The following is a 19485-nucleotide window of genomic DNA, read 5'->3' as shown; positions in this document are numbered from 1 at the left end:
TTTTTATCTGATAATAAATTCTGGGAATCTTTCAATGTTAATAAATGGAGAACCTTCTCAATCTTTTTTATAGTTACCTCATATTTCGTTCTATGAGTTTTCATAGTTTTCTTTAACCAATCTTTTATTGAGGAATATTTGGATGATTCCAGGTTTTTGCTATTAGAAGCAGTGCTTCAATGAATAACTTTTAGATCCATTGATTCATACATTGCAGGTAATTCATAAGGTAAATTCTTAGAAGTGGGACTACTGAGTCAATAGATAAATGCATTTGTAATTTTGATAGATTTCTTTAAATAATTTTTTTAAGTTTATTTTGAGATAGAGTGTGAGCAGGGGAGGGGCAGAGAGAGAGCAAGAGAGAGCATGAATCCCAAGCAGGGTTAGCGCAGAGCCTGACATGGGTCGAACTCACAAAATTGTGAGATCATGACTTGAGCCGAAATTATGAGTCAGATGCTTAACCAGCTGAGCCACCCAAGCCACCCCTAATTTTGATAGATTTTGCTAATTTCCCCTCCCCAAGGACTGTACTCTTCAGCACTCCCACCAGCAGTGTAGGAGACCCATTTCCTCATAGCCTCATCCACAGAGAAGCTGATCAGTCTTTCTGTATTTTGGCAGTCTGATAGATGAGAAATGGTGTATTGGAATATCTTAATTTGTATTGATTTTATTATGAATGATGTGTATATGCTCAAGGATTCCTTGAATTTTGTTTTCTGTGTGTTGTCTGTTCTTGTACTTTGTCCACTTTTTATGACTGGGTCACTAGTCTTCTCAATTTCCAGGAGCTCTTTATATATTAGGAGATTGGCCCATTATCAGAGATAGAAATTGTAAATATTTTGTTCCGTTTGTCTTTAGGTTTTACTTATGAATGGCTTCCCCCTGCCCATAGAAGTTTTTGTTTTGTTTTTAATGTTCTATATTTTAAGTAAAGTTCTCTTAGTTCTCTTAAGCAGTTTTATTTTCAAATTATTTTATATTATGAGGTCTGAGTTAGCTTGCTGTTAAGTTCTTAGAATGAGTACATTGAGCTTTGACAATTTGACTGTTGGCCCTAGCTCACATAACAGCTATTAAATTAGCAAAATACAGGTATTTCTATGTTCCCCATTTCCATTCAGATGGAGTAGATTTTTCTGTGTTTATATATTTTTACTTGCTTTACTTGATTTTTATCAAAACCAATTTATTTGGATGTATCCTTACCGATTGAGTCATTTAACAAATCTTTTAAATCTTACTGAGTACACCATGTGCATACTCTTATTAAGGGGTTGATAGCTATATAAAGGAACCCCGTAATCTCATCAATTTAAATATGAGTTGATAAATGCTCTATTGGAGATATGTTGGTATTTAAACCTTATTTACCAGTGAGACCTTACATAAGATCAGTATAGTTTTCAGTTTCATGGCAGTTATATTGTGTATAAAATGTACTGATAGCTATGTTGGGTGGAAATAATCTTATTAATTATAACTAGTGTTTGTTGGCTTAATATTTTATTAAATACTGCTTATCATTTTTCCCCTTAGTATTTTACTGTTTTACATTTTGAAATATTTTTACTATTTAGACCAAAGATACTCCAAGTGAAGAAGTTAATCTGAGTCACATTGTACCCTATGAGCCAGGTTCAGAAGACAAAGCAAAGGAATTACCCGAATGGAGTGAGAAAGTGGCTCAAAATATTTTGTCAGGTATTACAGTAATGCTAACTTTTCCCCCATATAATGTGAAATGTTTGGAATCCATAAGTGACTACTTAGAAAGGTAATTTTGTATTTTGGTTCTAAATGATCATTTTATAAATACCTGAAAGGAACTAGTCTCTTAGAACATCACATATTATCCTATAGGTATAAGTTTCTTCTTGCTTTTTTTCTGTTTCACTTTTGGGAAAATTGATAGTGAAAAACTTCAGGAATCCCCAAACTCCTAGGACAACTCTGAACATAAAATTAGTTATTCTCCTTTCCTCTTTGAAATTCTCCCTTAATCGTTTTCTTTTCTCCCCTTCCCTCTTCCTCCAAAAAATGATAAGATATTCATCCATCTTTGGAAGCAAACCAGCACTCCCTAACCACATAGCAGTGGAGGTATTAAAGATCTGAGGATTACAGCCAAGCTTTTTGGGATGTAGGCCCTACTATTTAATTTTGGCTAGAAAGGGCATCAGATCAATTATTTTATAATTTTTTATAGGCATATATATATATATATATATATATATATATATATATATTTAAAGGCCTATATATATGTATATATTTGTATATATTTAATATATACATGTGTTTATATATACGTTAGATATATATAAATATATTTATGTATTTATTTATATATTTATTTTTGGGAGAAAGAGAGTGCAGGGGAGGGGCAGAGAGAAAGGGAAACAGAGACTCCCAAGCAGGCTCAGCTAGTCAGTGCAGAGCTGATTTGGGGCTCGAACTCACAAACCGTGAGATCATGACCTGAGCCTAAATCAAAAGTCAGACACTTAAGTGACTGAGTCACCCAGGTGCCCCAGATCAGTTATTTTAAAACCAGAATTATCATTACTGACATAGATCTTTTCACTTTTAGTGGTTAACATTTTAGCTTTTCAACTATAGTAGCTCTCAGATTTAGACATTCTAATTTGTTTTTAAAAAACATTACCAGTCACTAGTTAGCCAAATTCATGACCCTGTAAAGGCATCTTGACCAGTCATTTAAAAGACTGTCAATACAGACTTCCATGTCTGTACTAAAACCCCATTAAAATAATAAAGGTGTCTAAAGCAGAAAAAACCTTCAACATGAAAAGCCAACAAGCTAAAATAAGGGAAAATTAATTAGCTAGGAGCTAACAAAATATTTTGCCTGGTGTCAGAGAGCTGCTAGAGGTAAGAAAAGACAGCCAGAATTTTCAATTACAACTTTTAACAGTTAAAATTGATCCTTGAAAAAGATTTTCAAAGAAGTTATAAAGAAAACCTTCACTCTTACTACCCTGCCCCATAACTTTACAGGTTGCTAGGCTATTAGGTCAGTATTCAGAAAACTTGCCTATATTCACACATAGGTAGATAACTAATTTCAAAGGTTATAAACTTTTTAAAATTTATACCACTATTTATAGTAAATAGTAAGTAGTTCTATTTACTATTGCTGTGTGACAAACCATTCCAAACTTAATGGCATGAAACAACAATTTGTTTATGCTTAAGATAACTGTGGACCAGGTATTCCAGAAGGTCACAGCAGAGATTGCTTAGATCTGCTCTATGAGGTCAGGACCTTAGCTAGGAAGACTGAAAGGCTGACTAGTGACTCAGTATCTGGGGTCTGGAATCATCCAAAGGCTCCTTCACTCACAAATCTGGCATCTGGATTGGAAGAGCTCAGAATCTAGGACTGCCAAATAGAGTGCCTAGACATGGTCTCCATGTGGTTTAACTTCTTCACAGCTTAGCAGCCTTAAGCCAGTTTGGCTTCTACATGGTAGCTCAGGGTTCGAAGCATATATGATATAGCAAACAGCTAGAGGTTGTCTTCCTGACATATTCTTGGAAATTTCTAGTATCACTCATCACAAGAAAGTAACAAACCTGCTCAAATTGAAGGGATTGTAACAGAGACCCCACTTCTCAATGGGAGGAATGTCAAGGTCATGTTAAAAGAACATGTAGAACAGGAAATACTATTTTGACCATCTTTGGAAAGTATAGCATGTCACAGAGTCTTAGACCTCCAAAGATTTCACACACTGATTCTATTCAGAGAGGTAGAGCATCCTTAGTATCAGCTAATTCTGGGCAGAGATCTCTTTAGAGATTTCAGAAAAACTCTCAGCAGTGCATCATTTGAGAATGAGCAAAAACTACATTATGGTAACGCAAAGAGGCCTACTTTACTGCTTGGGACTTCGGCAGGTATTTGTAACACTTTTCATCTTATTCCCTCAGAATTCTAGAAATATCTCTAATAGTTGGTTACATTAAAACTAACTGCCAATCAGAGTATATATCTCTTTATGTGCTTTTTAGTAGATAGAATGAAAACCCACCACCTCACCAAATACTTAAAAGTATAAGTAGCAAAGAGGTGCAGAAAATACCCAAGATTTATTCCAGAGGAAAATAATCTGATCTGTCAAGCAACTATTTCTTCCTGACTTGTGCAGGCTCTATACAAAGATAAGTAATCAGGGATCTAAATTGAGCTCAGTCAGTTTAGCCCATGATTGATTCCTGTCCACTGTCAGAAAATCAGTTAAGATCAGTAAAAGCTACAGCCTTAGGTTTTATGAATATAAAAGGTGAAAAAATATGAACTGCTTAAAAATTATCTGTGTAGAATATTGGCTTGAGGAGCCTAGAATTACTTTTAAGAAGGCAACTGCCAAACATCTTAGATGGAGTAGAGTTTAGTAAGCTAATTTGGAAGGAGGTAGAGGATATATGACAATGGGCTGATTAGAGCCTCCCTCCATTATGTTAGATTTGAGTGAGATCATTTTAAGTCATCTGCCAACTTCTCATTTATTCAGCATTCATTGCCTGCTGTATCTCAACATTAAATGGGTGCAAATAATGTGAACGTGGATAGAATAAATTTATATCTGGCACTACACATGCCATTTAAAAGATCTTAGTAGCTACCAATAAAGTATTAATTTCTTGATCTTCTGTTGCAGTCTTTTCAGTTTTAACACATTATCTCTGTTATGTGCTCTTCCATGGTGATAGCTTCTTTATAATTTGATCTAGTGTTTCTCTTTATCAGTCCTGTGACTTTTCATTTATCTCATTTCCATTTATTCTTCTCAGTCATCAATGGACTCTGTCCCTCTTGCTTGTTTCATTGCGGGAGTATAGAGCTTTCCTTTTTCATTATCATTTGTTTTATGATTTCTCAGTCTTCAAGTTCAGTTGGTTTTTTTACTTCTTGTATCTTTTCACCTTGTGAGTTAACTTTAAAAATACACGTTTTTGTTTTTTGGTTTTTGGTTTTTGGTTTTTGGTTTTTGGTTTTTTTTGGTTTGGTTTGTTTTTTAATAGAGGTCTTTAATCTCTTTATTGTTATGGGAACTCTTGGCTGAAAGCTTTTTCCCTGGGTTGAGACCTTGTCCTTCCCCAGGGGTAGGATGGTGGGGGTAGGGTTTGAGTCAGATGGATGTGTTGACTAAAACAAAAACAGAAGTACCACAATTTTTTTAATCAATCACCACTTTACTTTTCATTGTCAGCCTTTTTAAACAAACAGGATTTTCACATGACATTGGGTGCCTGCTCACTCATAGGCGAAAGTAATTATGTAAAAGCTATGCCACAGACCTTGGTACAATATACTTAAGTATTTTATATGTCCAAGCTCATTGTTCCAGGGTATAGCCAAAAAGGAAATATTTAAAATTGTAAGCTCTCCAAGGCAGGGTAACACTTTATTCTTCCTCTCAGGGGCAACTATTCTCTTTGTATATTTTTTCTTGCTTTTCCCATTTCATTCCCACTTCTCCTTTCCCTGCATGTGTGCAGGGCCTTTTCGCTAGAGCAGTCTGTACTGTGCTGCTTTCTCTCTCTTTTTTCATTCATTCTGCAGGAAGCATTGAGCCAAAGCAAAGTGCTAGGGCCTGTTCTCATGACAAATGTCTAAACCATCTAGGCTTCCCAAGTTTTCTTCTTACATCTTTTCTTCTCATGAATTTTTTTGAGTATTCTTTTGTCTTTGTTCTTCAGGTTTATGATATAAGCTAAAAGGTGCTGAGATCGTGGGGTTTGGGTTTGAGGGAGGAACAGGTCCCCTTGCCTTATGCCTTTAGTCTAAAGCAAGCAAAGAGTTCTTCTGCCTTGGTGTTTGAGATATAGGTGTATTGGTTTCCAGCTTGCATTACTTGCGTCTAAACCCCTCAGCACTTCATGGACGAAAAGTGGTACCTGGACTAAGGCAAGAAGAACAAGGATACCTGGGTTCTCAAGCCAAATACCATCTTAATGGTACCAACTCAAAATTAGTTCCTAACAATAGTAATAGTGTGGTCAGTGACATGGAGAGATACCTACAAGTTATAGTGGCAGCATAGAGTAATATAGAGCTCTGTTATTGAGTGATCTATGGCCTAAGTACTGAAAGATGAATTTACTTAGAAAAGATGTGTATTCCAGGCAGAAAATTATAAGTATAAAGTTGGCTTGAAAGTTAATGGCATCTTTGGGATCTAAACATTGAATTCCTTGTTTTGTTTTGTTTTGTTTTTTTCGTGTTGGTAAGTTATTAAAGGGTTTACAGGTATAATCAACTCTAATTGTGCAATTTTAAATTTTCCTATAAAAAGGTGCTTCCTGGGTGAGCTGGGGTTTGGTCAAAGGTGCTGAATTTACTGGAAAAGCAATCCAGAAAGGCGCTTCTAAACTCCGTGAACGGATTCAACCAGAAGAAAAACCAGTGGAAGTTAGTCCAGCTGTGACCAAGGGACTTTATATAGCAAAGCAGGCTACAGGAGGAGCAGCAAAAGTCAGTCAGTTCCTGGGTAAAGTAACTTTGGAAGACTTTCCTTTCAGTTAAATTAAAAATGGTCTCTTAATCTGGGTTAATCTAAATGCACATTTATGTGGTTTAACCTTAAGAGTAAAGGATTAGGATGAAGCTGTTTCACCTTGCTGTTCATCGTGGGATCTGTAGCAGCATCAACCTGAGAGCCTTAGAAATACTAAGGCTCAAATACATTAGAAATACTGATACCCAAATATATTTCAGGTACTTGGCACACATTACCAATTCAGCATCTGAATTTTTACAAGATTCCTAGGTGATTTTTATTTGTATATTAAAGTTTGAGAAACATTGGTTAAAGGGTTGTTTTGATGGGTCGGAGAGGGAAGTGTCTGTACCTTTGAAAAGGAATGGCTCTGAATGTATTGGCTATCCTTGAATATGATACATTCTTTTAAGGACAGCTCACTGTGTCATAGCTGAGGGTCAAGTGGAGGGATGTATTATTTCAGTTAAGCAGATTCAGTGATTCTGGTGTTCGTCTTCCCAAGCAATATGCTTTTCGTTCCTGTTCCTTTGAGAATCATAGCCTTAAAGTTTGGTATTTTGAGATGGTCAAATCACCCCTTAATAGGTTATGATTAAATTTAGTAAGATTATCTTCTTGGGATTCAATATTCAATATTCTTTTGAATCAGATTATGGTTTTATTTTTTTTATAGATTTAAATACCTTATTACTATTTCAGTAAGGTATTTGTTGATAGAACATAGAAACATAGCTGAAAAACATGAAAGGTGGACCTATAGCTCTTACACTGCAGCAGTCTCTGTTTTCTTTTAAGCAAATTGCCATAAAGAACATTATATTTAAGAGGCAAGGTTATAATCCTTCAGCTCTGCAAACATGTCTTTAAACCAGATAATAGCCTTTGTTTAAAACTAGCCAGGCCTTGTTCTCATCCTTATATAGAAATGGTAAATTATGCAGTAAAACAATGTTAGATGCTCATATAAGAATTTTGCTAACTAAGAATGGTAGAATCAAGGGAAACATTTTTTAAGTGTTTCTTTTCTTTTTATGGTTATATTAGTTGATGGAGTTTGCACTGTAGCAAATTGTGTTGGAAAGGAACTAGCTCCACACGTCAAGAAGCATGGAAGCAAACTTGTTCCAGAATCTCTTAAAAAAGACAGAAATGGGAAGTCCCCTCTGGATGGTGCTATGGTCGTAGCAGCAAGTAGTGTTCAAGGTAACAATAGGCCAGAAATTTAACTAGGAAGGTCCATTTCTTTAGCTATCATTTTACTTACTTTTAAATATATTTGCAGGATTTTCAACTGTCTGGCAGGGATTGGAATGTGCAGCTAAATGTATTGTTAACAATGTTTCAGCAGAAACTGTACAAACTGTCAGATACAAGTAAGTTGACTTTTATAATTTTAATGACTAAAAACTCTTACAGCATTTGTAAAAATTCAGGACAGTTAAAATGATTATGTCATTGAGTAGCTGCTAAAACAAAATTTTTTTCACTGTTTTTCTTAATAATATTTTTAGCAAATTAATAGAATTACTATGACTTTGCCTCCTATTACTAATGGTTATATCTCTTCATCATTAATGCAGAGAATATTTTTAATTAAAAAAAAAAAGCCTGGAGTTTCTGTATACCTTATCAACTACATGTTTTGTTTTTGTTTTTGTTTTTTTTAGTAAATTTTGGTACTTTTTGGTTAAAAAATTTTTTTTAAAGTTTATTTATTTCGAGAGAGAGAGAGCATGGGAGGGGCAGAGAGGGAGGAAGAGAGAATCCCAAGTAGGCTCCACACTGTCAGCACACAGCCCAATGCAGGGCTTGAACCCAGGAACTATGAGATCATGACTTGAGCCCAAATCAAGAGTTGGGCACTTAACCGACTAAACCATGCAGGTGCCCCTACTGCCCCTACTGCATGTTCTTGATGGGTGACGTTTGCCTTTAGTTTTGATGGGAAAAACTTGAATTATAATTAAACTATTATACCTTGTTAATATTAGCCTCTTCTGTTTACAAAGAATGTTAAATTCTGTCACATCTTATTTGACTCTACCACTGTTCATTTTTATTAGAATGGACAGATGGTATGTCATCCATTTCATATATTAACAAGTGGACAAACAAAAAATGAATGATCTAAGCTGATCTGATAACTATTTTAAAGTGGACTTAAAACAGGTCTTCTGATTTGAGGTCTTTATTCTTTATAAGTCCTAGGGCAATCAAGGTCTAAAAACTAAAGATAATATGAAGGACCTGAGTTGCTTTCTTAGCTTTGCATGAGTTTAAAGCCTAATATTAAATTTTTATTTAGAAAGAAAAAAGTAATATTAGTGGTGTTCTCAAATCTCAGTTATTTGTGTTAATTACCCACTCACAACATTTGAGTTCATACTTCTGTATCAGATAGTGTGTTTGGTGCTTTTCAGTATATGTTATTTAATCTTTAACACTATCATCTCCATTTTTACAGATGAGGAAGCCAAAGTGTAGAGCTGTTAAACTTTGTTAAAGATTATACCCCTAGTAAGTGGTAGAGCTGGGATGTAAGCCAGGTGTCTTTGTGTCATGCAGTATGAAACAACAGTGGTGGACCAACCCTGCCCTTGTTGGGACATCTGTGCAACTTCAGTATCTAGAGTTACTTTCCAGCACTATCTGTCATACATTTAGATTCTCTTCCACCATAGTAAATTACCTTTGACTTAGAAAAAACTAACTTAATTTCTCCTGAGTTGATTTGATCTCCATTTGGGGCATGCATACCTTTGAATCAAAGCAACATGACACATCATCTTACAGTTTCAATTTGACTAAAAGATTTGGCAAAGAAGATCCAGAAAAGATCAGTAATTCTTGTGGTGGAAATATAAAACCCAAGTCTTCAGTCTTATCTTTTGCTACTTATACCATTGATCTCTAATGCTCTTTGTGTTACGGCTTTGAGGTTACTTTGGTGGATCAGTCGTAATTAGAATAACAGTTTCTTGTTGCAAGAGCAGAAGAAAGTCAGAAGTGCCTTTTAGGCCAAAAGTGAATTCGTTTTAGATTATCAGTATCATTTGTTAGCAGAGATAATTAGGCAGTCATGTTAGAAACATGTTAGTCATGTTAGGAAATGCTTCATTGGATTTGTCCATTTCCTACTTTAATGAAAAAAAAAAAGGTTACCTAAGTACGATTAAGTGGAGCCTTATTAAAGGTTAGGGATTCACATAACTATCAAAGTTTTGGTGTAGGTTTTGTATTTTTTGTCCTTAGTGAGGAGAACTTAATATGATGAGAAGGATATTTTAACAGTGACTCTGAGCTCATTTATTTCTATTATGGTACATATTGCTATTCTTTTTATCCTTTCCTCCAAAGATTCACGGAATGAAAAAACAGGTGAGAATTTAGTTAAGTAGGTTTGTATTTTTTTTTTAATAATATGTTTTTTTTTTAATTTTTAACATTTATTTATTTTTGAGACAGAGCATGAGTGGGGGAGGGGCAGAGAGCGAGGGAGACACAGAAACCAAAGCAGGCTCCAGGCTCTGAGCTGTCAGCACAGAGACTGACGTGGGGCTTGAACTCATGAACTGCGAGATCATGACTGGAGCTGAAGTTGGACACTCAACCGACCGAGCCACCCACGTGCCCCAGTAGGTTTGTATTTCTAACTATAAGACTACTTTGGTCTTAGCAGTAATTTAATTAGAAACTGGAAAAGATGAAGGGTGCCTGGGTAGCTCAGTCGGTTAAGCGCCGACTGCAGCTCAGATCGTGATCTCATAGTTCATGAGTTCAAGCCCCATGTTGGGCTCTGTGCTGACAGCTCAGAGCCTGGAGCCTGCTTCCCATCCTATGTCTCCTCTCTCTGCCCCTCCCCCACTCACACTCTGTCTCTCTCTCTCTCAAAAATAAAATAAACATTAAAAAAAATTTTTTTTAAAGAAAAAAAAAAGAAACTTGGAAAGATGGAGAGGGGCAAGGGGATACAAAGGGTTTTGTAATACTTATAAATAATCTTGCCCAGAAGAAGAAAAGTTGTCTTTTAAGAGAAGAAACTGCAGGTATGAAACTAATAATAACTTAGTGATATTTATCACTGAAGAAAAGAAAGAGCTAGTTCTTAAATTTACTTCTCATTTATGTAAATTTACATTTATGAGTATAAATGTAATTTATATTTTTATATTTATAAATTTACTTTTATTTACATTTGTTTGCACTTTGAAAAAGTATTTGATGAGTAAGCATTTGTGTTTTTCTCCAATCCAACTGATGATTGCATAATATAGAAAATTTATATTCTTTTTGCCTATGATAAATTATTCTCCCAGCTTGTTTTAAATCTGCCATGATTACATGCATTATGACAAGAAGAAAAACAAACTATGTATAAACTTCCGTATCTGATTTCTGGTGTTACAAGCCAACATAGAGGATTATCTTTTAATTTAAGCATATTTAAAAGAAGATTGTGGGATGCCTGGGTGGCTTAGTGGGTTAAGTGTCTGACTTGATTTCAGCCCAGGTCATCCCTCACAGTTGTGAAATTGAGCCCTGCTTTGGGCTCTGCCCTGAGTGTGGCACCTGCTTAGGATTCTCTCTCTCTCAAAATAAATAAACATTTAAAAATAAGTAAATTAAAGCAGATTATGTTGGAGAAGTATATTATTTATACTTTTGATGGTTTTGATTATGATTTGGGACTGTGTTCACTGATGATGAGTGGTTTACTTAAGGATCTGTATAATTAATTATACTCTTAAATTTTTAGGTAAATGTGTGGGAACTATTCATTAATACTTTTATTTTTGTCAGTTACATTAATGCTTTTGTCTTACTTTAGATTTAGGAACATCAAGACTTACAGGAACAATGAAAAGCAATAAGTAACTTCAAACCTGTTATATATAATTGCAGTATAACATTTAGTAAATAATTCATCACTCTTCTACATAGCTTCTAAATTTCACCTTTAAGTTTCTTTTTTTCCATTTTAAATTGTTTAGAGGATGAGGCACCTGGCTGGCTCAGTTGAAAGAGTGTGCAACTCTTTGAGCCCCATGTTGAGTATAGAGGTTACTTAAAAAAAAAAAAAAAACTAAAAACCCTTGTTTAGAGGAAAATCATATAACATCAGTTAGATCCATTTTTGTTTTCCCCGCATTAAAACTTTATCTTACAATACATATTTGTGAAGAATAAGCTTAGTAAAATTGTTCTTCTATGAGGAATTTACTCTTTTCAGGTACCATATTTTATTGGTTTGTTTAGTGAATTTTAATTAAAATTGCCTTTGGATGAAGGGGCAAATTCAAATTTATTGAAGGCAATTCCTTGGGCAGATGTCATAGTACCCAAAACCAGTCTATATAACATCTGCTCAGGAATTATTTAAGTATTTAAGGTCAGTCTTCTTTTTTCCTTGTGGTAACTGTATAAATATTTAAACATTATTATTGTGTCTTTCACTTACTTTTTTCTAACTACTCCCAGTTCGTTTAAGAATTCTCTATATAGTATGGTTTCCAGATACTTCATTCATCATTGTTCTTCTCAAAATACGGAACCCAGAATTGAATGAAGTATTTCACATTTGCTGTGACCAGCTAGAATACCATGAGATTTGGTCATACTTAGCATTTGGCATACATGGCACACAAGACAAAGACTATCTGTTTAGTAGCTGTTACTCGATTAACCCATATCAAACTTGTGTTTTTTTAAAAAATGAAACTTTTATTTAAAATTTGGGCCTTCCTCTTATTTGGGGGGCAGTTGATATTTGTACCTAAAATTAAGAACTTTATATTTGTGCTTAATTTCATCTGTTGATCTTGATCCATTATTAAGTCCTTTAGTTTGGCTTCAGATTTAGTGTATGTCATATTGGCCAGGTTTCCATTTTATGTTATTTGTAGATTTGAAAGACTTGTCTTTTTAATGTCTTAGATATTTTCCTTAAATTTTCATGGGTAAAGTCCAGTCACATGCTTACTGTAGCCTGTCCTGATTGATCTTGCTCTAAGATATGCTTATTAAGATTGGTGGGTTAGATGTCTCCAAATCTTAACAGTATTCTCATTTAGCTCACCTTTCAGTTTTATCAAACTTCTTCTCAGGGCTGTTGTCTTCCACATCCATTTATTCTAGAGTTTTACTCTATGTTCTATCCTTTTCTACTCTTCATAGATATTACCTATACTGTGTCCATACAACCTCTCAACCTCTCAAATCTATGTTTTTTGATTAACTTTTATTGTAATCTTTAGGCTTCATAAGTCGCAACTATACAGCACTACAGCTATTCATTCACCAAGTGCTGTTGTTTCTTATATTTACCTTTCATCTCCAGCCTCATTGCCACTACTGTAGAATAGACCCTCATTGTTTCTCATCCATCACACAGCTTGTTTCCTAACTGGTTCCTCTGTCTGTCTCTGACACCCTTACAATTCACAATGCAACCTGAGTTAGATTTTTCTAAAATGTAATTTTGGTTATGCCATTCCCATTGGTTTCAAGATAAAGTTTAAATTCCTCAGCTTCACCTTAAACATCCTTTAGAAATTGGCCACAATCCACCTATCTTTGATGGGTACACTAAGAAGAAGCTATTTCTATTTAAAATATTTAAGATTAATATTTTCAAGAATAGTTTTGAAGGTTGCATGTGAATTGAATTTTAGGAAGATTTGTTTGAAATTTGTTATGACTGAAATTTTGTTACAATTAGTGAAATCTAGAATCACCACCACTGTGCTGTCTTTGTAGACATTACTGAGTGTGCTGGAGAAATTTCTGAGAAGTCTCATTCAAACTGTATTAAGTCTCATTGACTTATTTAGAGCATTCTTTGTATTCATTTTTATTGCTCTTTAATATAAAATCTAATAAGCTGTAATTAAAGTTAACTTTTTAAAAAGTAAGAAATCAAAAATAAACATTGTCTTTTTATCAGAGATAGACTTTCTAGTTTTTAACAGTGTAGTTTGAATTTACAATGTAGTCCAAATAAAGGAAAGAACTGAGCAGTTACTTATAAAGGAAGAGAAAAATAGATGCCTGCCAGGAATACTGGTTTTAAGGCATATTGGGAAGCAGAGATGATAGGGTGAGGATATATTAAAGGAAATAAACAGAACTGCTTAAAAGCCATTTTATAAGGTCTTTAAAAATAATTATACATTTAGTATTGTGGAATTTTCAAAGTGCTTTAAACCTACAAATCTCATTTTATGAGATGAAAGAAAAAAATTAATGAAATGTAAAGAAGTTGAGACCTCATCAAGGTCATATGGCTAGTTTTTGGCACAGTTGGTATTAGAATCTAGTTCTTTGACTGCTAGTTTGATACTTCTCCCCAAATTAACAGGAATTCTTGCTGAAATGGAGATAGCATGGAGAAACAAGCAAAACATCAGGGTACCAACACAGACTCTTTTTAGCACATTATTACTAATAATGTAGCCTTTAGAATTGTGTTATATATAAAAATATTGTGAATGGGGCACCTGGGTGGTTCAGTCAATCAAGCGTCAGACTCTGGCTCAGGTTATAATCTCACGGTTTGTGGATTCGAGCCCCGCATGGTGCTGATAACTCAGCCTGGAGCCTGTTTCAGATTCTGTGTCTCTCTCTGCCCCTCCCTTGCTTGTGCTCACTCACTTTCTCTCTCTCTCAGAAATAAATAAACGTTAAAAAAAATTCTTTTTTAAATACTGTGAGTGCAGTTAGAGGTATCAAACTGCAACATTAGAATAGGGAAGTGGAAGTTCATGAATCTGGAGGATTTCCTGTATTCATAAACACTAATATGGCCAAATTCTTAGTCACACAGTCCTAGAAGAGAGCCCTAAGAGAAACCTGCTCAACCAAGAGTTATGGTCACTCTTCCAATTCTTCCACCCCTTTCTTCTCATTTAACCATAACCATAACCATTGCCACTTGGTATTTGTGGGGGCTTGATTGACAGTGAGAAAGCTCCATGTCTTCTGCAACATCAGCAAGTACTATGGAATGCTGAAGGGTTGCAATAGAGACCAGCAGAAAGCAGCTAAGAAGCTTTGATGTCTGGTAACTGGTGATAAGTCCCCAGTCAAGAGTGATATGGATGTAAGGTTTGGCACATTATAAGTTCTGCCATTCTCTGACTCTAATTATTAAAATTAGGCTAAGGATATAATGGAATCCTCATTCAGGAACTAAGATTCACATTATTCGCCCTGAGGTTGAAAAAAAAAAAAACCAAGCATGAACAAGCTAGTAGGATCACAAACCACTATTCCAGGCCAAACTTACAGTAATACAGAACTTGTTAATTCAGAGGGCAGATCCAGTGTTAGTATAAAATGTCCAGATACAGGTCACAAAGCACATATGAAACTTGAGGGCATCCTGAAGACAATTGTAAAATGTTGCCCTCTTGTTGTTGCTTGTTTAGGCAGTTCTCTGCTAAGCAAGGAGAACTATAAAAACCTGGTACTTTAAAAAGGAAAAGAGAAAATACAGTGGGATAACTTTCAGTATCCTTGTATAGGTCCTCAACTTGTGTTTTCTCATAGAAATGATATTAAACACATATATCGATAATTGTCAATAATACTATTTTGTATAGTGCCTGTATAATCTCCCAAGCATTTTGCTGTATGTTTGATGCTAAAGAAACTCTCAGATAGATAGGGCAGGAATTACTCATTTATTTATTTAACAAATATTGAATGTCGGTTTTCTCAATGCATAGGATATGTTAATACAGCAGAGTACTTTTATGATAATAGTGTTTATATTCTAGCAAGACAGACAATAAGCAAACCAAAACAAAGAGAGTAAATAAGTTCTAGAGTATGTAGCAGGTGATAAGTTGTAGAATAAGGAAGAGCAGCTTAAGGGATGCCTGGGTAGCTCAGTTGGCTAAGTGTCTAACTTCGATTTCAGCTCAGGTCATGATCTCACAGTTTGTGAGATCGAGCCCAGCGTTGGCTCTGTGCTGAACATGGAATCTGCTTGGGCTTCTCTCTCTCTCCCTCTCTCTGCTCCTCCCCTGCTTGTGTGTGCCTGTTCAGTCTCTTAAAATAAATAAACATTTAAAAAAATGAGGGAGGAGCTTTAGGGGGGATTGATTGGCCGTGGGGTGGAGCATGTGGGGTAAGGCAGTTGAAATCGGCGGGATAGTTAGAATACAATACTTATCTGACTTGAAAGAAGGTGAAGCAGTTAGACATGTGAGTACCTGGTATGAGAATAGTTTAGGCAAATATCAGCCAGTACAAAGGTCATAAAGTGGCACATGTATGCTTGATGGTTCAAAGAATAGCAAAAAGGCCAGTGAGTGCAGCAGAGTGGAGTGGAGTGGAGTGAGGGAGAAAGTGTTATACAATCTTTGCTTAAAGACAATCTCAGATTCTGATAGTTTAAAGACGTTACCAAAGTCTGGTTAACATGGAACTCAAAACCATTTATAGTGACTGTCGATTCTTTGTGTCCTATAGTTGTTTTCACTGAAAGTTCTCCTCTATTTTCAGAAGGGGTGGATTAAAAAAAAATGACTAACAACCTTTATTATAACTTACATTTTTAAAAACTTACTTATTTTGGGTAAGAGCATGTACAAGTGGGGATGGGACAGTGAGGGGGTTAGAGAGAGGGAGAGAGGGAGAGAGAAAGAAAGAATCCCAAACAGACTCCACACAGTGCAGAGCCTAACACGGGGCTCAAACTCCTGAACTGTGGGATCATGACCTGAGCTGAAATCAAGAGTTGGACACTTAACTGACTGAGCCACCCAGGTACCCTGATTATAATCTACATTTTATTCTTCATCATAAACAGTCTTTATTACATTAATCTCAGCTAGCTTGATTTTATTTTCATACAGTTTTTGCTAAAGGAGAAATAATAGCTTTGGCACAGTTTGATTTTATTTTTTACTTTAAGTTATTAAATTGAAAAAAAAAATTGAAACCAAATCTTTGATTTTGCTTTTAGGAATAACATACTAATCATGTGACTTATGTAATACTAAATAAGAAGGTCTTAATTTAAATTTATAATGTCATTACACTTCTTTCTAATCTTTTAAAGATACGGGCATACTGCAGGAGAAGCTACACATGATGCAGTAGATTCTGCCATCAATGTTGGTGTAACTGCCTATAATATTGACAACATTGGTATCAAAGCAATGGTGAAGAAAACAGCAAAACAAACAGGACAAACCCTCCTTGAAGACTATAAAATAGTTGATAATTCTAAGGGGGGACATCAAGAAGGAAGAGCAAATGTAAACATGAAAAGGGAGAAAGGTGAGCAGACAGAGGAACGAGAGAAGAATGAGGCAAAGAAGAAAGAAAAATGATGGAAGTGCTGTGAATCACCTATACCAAAGCCTTACAAGGTGGATGCATTTTTTTTTAATAGGCGAATGTGGAATTCCCCACAGATTAACCAGTATTTTAAAAATGTATTCATTCCTACAAAGTGACTGTTTCATAAGCTTTATAGCATGTATTCTACTTAAAAGGAAAGAATCTGTATTCTTGCATCTGGCTTTTACAAATACAGGATTATATAGTCTCAGTTAGTTTATTTTTCCTAAATGTGGCTAAAATATTTTTGCAGTTAAAATAAGACTAATAAAACATTTGCTTTAATAAACCTCATTAAACCTAATGTTAAGCTATTTTTGTATTTGCCGTCTTTCATAAAGCAAGGTAGGAAATTATATATTTACATAAAATTTCTCATTTAGTAACCTTAGCTTGAGTTGTACTTGGAAAGACCAACTTAAAATATTATCTCCTGGTTTTGCACTAATTGTGGATTTTTTTTTTTTTTAGGTGCTTGTCAAAATTTTCAGTGTGTAAGCTAGACACAAAAACTGTAATCCTAAACTAAAAAAACTCTCAGATAATATTTAAAAGATTTTTTCAATACAGGGACTAGGCTAATCATGAAAAATAAAATGAGGTTCTATAAAATTATTTGGTAGCTTGTATCTTTGTTAGGAAGTGGGATGGCCTTTTTGATTTAGAATGAATGCAAAGATTTTTAAGTCTTCTGGATTTAGACTGGTGTTGATCTACTAGGAACTTAGGAAATTTTGGTGTATGATTTGTGTTAAAATATGAAGTGATATCATGAGCTTAATAGGACAAAGTTGCTTTAAGAAATCATTTTACCATATCCACTTTAAGTTATTCCAAGAGGCTAAAATTTTATAAAAATACAAGCAGGATTCTTTGGATGGTAAATATATTTTTAGTTTGGGATTTAGTCATTGGAATTTTATATGTTAGAAAGCCAATAAATTGTTAGAAAATGTTCTGTTCATAGTCATGGTAAAGAATGTGAAGGCTTTAGACTTAACCCATGGCAAGTAGGTTTAACAGTTTCCACTCTGGCAGAAGACCGGACACCTACAGACCTATAAGGTACAAATATATAAATAAGTACCTAACGGCATTTTATTTTTGTCTACAGATTTAAAATGATTGGTACTGGTGTTCATAACTATTGTCCATTCTAATATTTCTAAACATCTAATGGCTACTTAGTTTATTAGATTTTATTTGAAACTGTCTTAAAAAATGTGCTTTGTGAATAAACTTTCTGAATTGCTTGTCCTCAAATGTGTTCACAGGGTTGTATTTCGGGAACACATAGAATTGATGGATCCTTTCCCTAAGGCCAAGGATAATGTACTACTTATTAAAGTGGAAATAAAAATGAGTTGGCATATAGCTTCCAGTTAGTCTCTGCCTTAAGTTTGAGAAGTGGGATGACAATTAGTGGAGCCTAAAGATTACAAAGTTCACTTAGACCAGAGGTCAGAAAAATCGGATTTGTGTTGTCCATTTTCCTTTATTCCGTTCTGCTTACTTGGTTGTGGGTTGCTTTTTCATATTAATGGCTAGACAGACAAAATCTTCATAAGTATAGCTTCTATATTAGAGTTTTCCAGAGAAACAGAATAGGGGAGATAAATACATGTGTGTGTGTGTGTGTGTGTGTGTGTGTGTGTGTGTGTGTGTGTGAGAGAGAGAGAGAGAGAGAGAGAGACAGAGTATAAAGAGATTTATTACAAGGAATTGACTCATGAAATTATGGAGGCTGCAAATTCCCAAGATAGCCCTTCAGTGAGCTGGAGACTTAGGAGATCTAATGTGTTGTTTCAGTCCAAGTCTGAAGGCCTGAGAACCAGGTGAGCTGATGGTGTACGTTCCATTCTGAAAGCCTGTAGGCTCAAAACTCAAAAAGAGCCCATTTCAGTCTGAGTATAAAGGCCAGAAAACTAAGGATTTAAACCAAGTTCAACTAAATCAAGTTCCTTCTTAGCCTTTTTGTTCTGTTCAGGTCTGTTGATTGGATGAGGTCCATTGTCTTTGGGAGGGCAATCTGATTTATTAGGTCTACTGATGGAAATGTTAATCTCATCCAGGAACACTCTCACAGATACATCCAGAATAATACTTGGCCAAGTGTGTGTACATCTTGTGGCCCAGTTAAACTGACAAAATTAACCATCACAGCTGCTTTGTAGTCCTGTTTTCACTGTATAGAGGCCCTTACCTAGTAGCTCTGCTTTGCTGTTTAGTATTCATAAGATACACCATATGAAAAACAACAGTTCTCAATATTTACTGCTACCAGGGTTTTTCCTCATTTTGCCTCAACAGACTGTCCCTTCCTCATGCTGTATAGGGTAGTTTTCTGGGAGTACGTCAAGGCACCAACTGTCTAGAAATAATGATAGCTAACATTTATGTAGTGCTTACTGTGAGCCATTAATGTTCTAAGTGCTCTTATATACATTAACTCATTTTAACCTCACAACATTCCTATGAGTTACATACTATTACAATTTCATTTTATAGAATCGGAAACTGAGATAGAGATCAAAGAGGTTCTTGAGAAAGATCCAAAAGTATGAAAAAGGTTCTACACTAACCTCAAAAAGGA

At 35.0% G+C, this 19485-nt stretch overlaps 1 protein-coding gene across 6 annotated transcripts in view; it reads left to right on the top strand.

The window, feature by feature from the left end:
• Positions 1–18266, top strand: part of SPART (spartin) — an 85986-nt gene extending 67720 nt beyond the window's left edge. For 4 of the 6 annotated variants that reach the window (XM_043576971.1, XM_043576947.1, XM_043576953.1 and 1 more), the window contains exons 5-9: positions 1590–1713; positions 6336–6530; positions 7587–7745; positions 7825–7915; positions 16609–18266. In XM_043576971.1, coding sequence (XP_043432906.1) covers positions 1590–1713; positions 6336–6530; positions 7587–7745; positions 7825–7915; positions 16609–16882 — 843 coding nt within the window. In that variant the 3' untranslated portion in view covers positions 16883–18266. Of the gene's footprint in view, positions 1–1589; positions 1714–6335; positions 6531–7586; positions 7746–7824; positions 7916–11370; positions 11414–16608 lie in introns of all 6 variants that reach the window. The other 2 variants (XM_043576962.1, XM_043576978.1) reach the window with 2 other exon arrangements.
• The last annotated feature ends 1219 nt before the right edge of the window (positions 18267–19485 follow it).

This window comes from Prionailurus bengalensis, chromosome A1, assembly GCF_016509475.1.
Source record: "Prionailurus bengalensis isolate Pbe53 chromosome A1, Fcat_Pben_1.1_paternal_pri, whole genome shotgun sequence".
Taxonomy (NCBI): Eukaryota; Metazoa; Chordata; class Mammalia; order Carnivora; family Felidae; genus Prionailurus; species Prionailurus bengalensis.
Note: the sequence above shows the minus strand (reverse complement) of the source record. Positions and strands in the feature narration are given on the sequence as shown.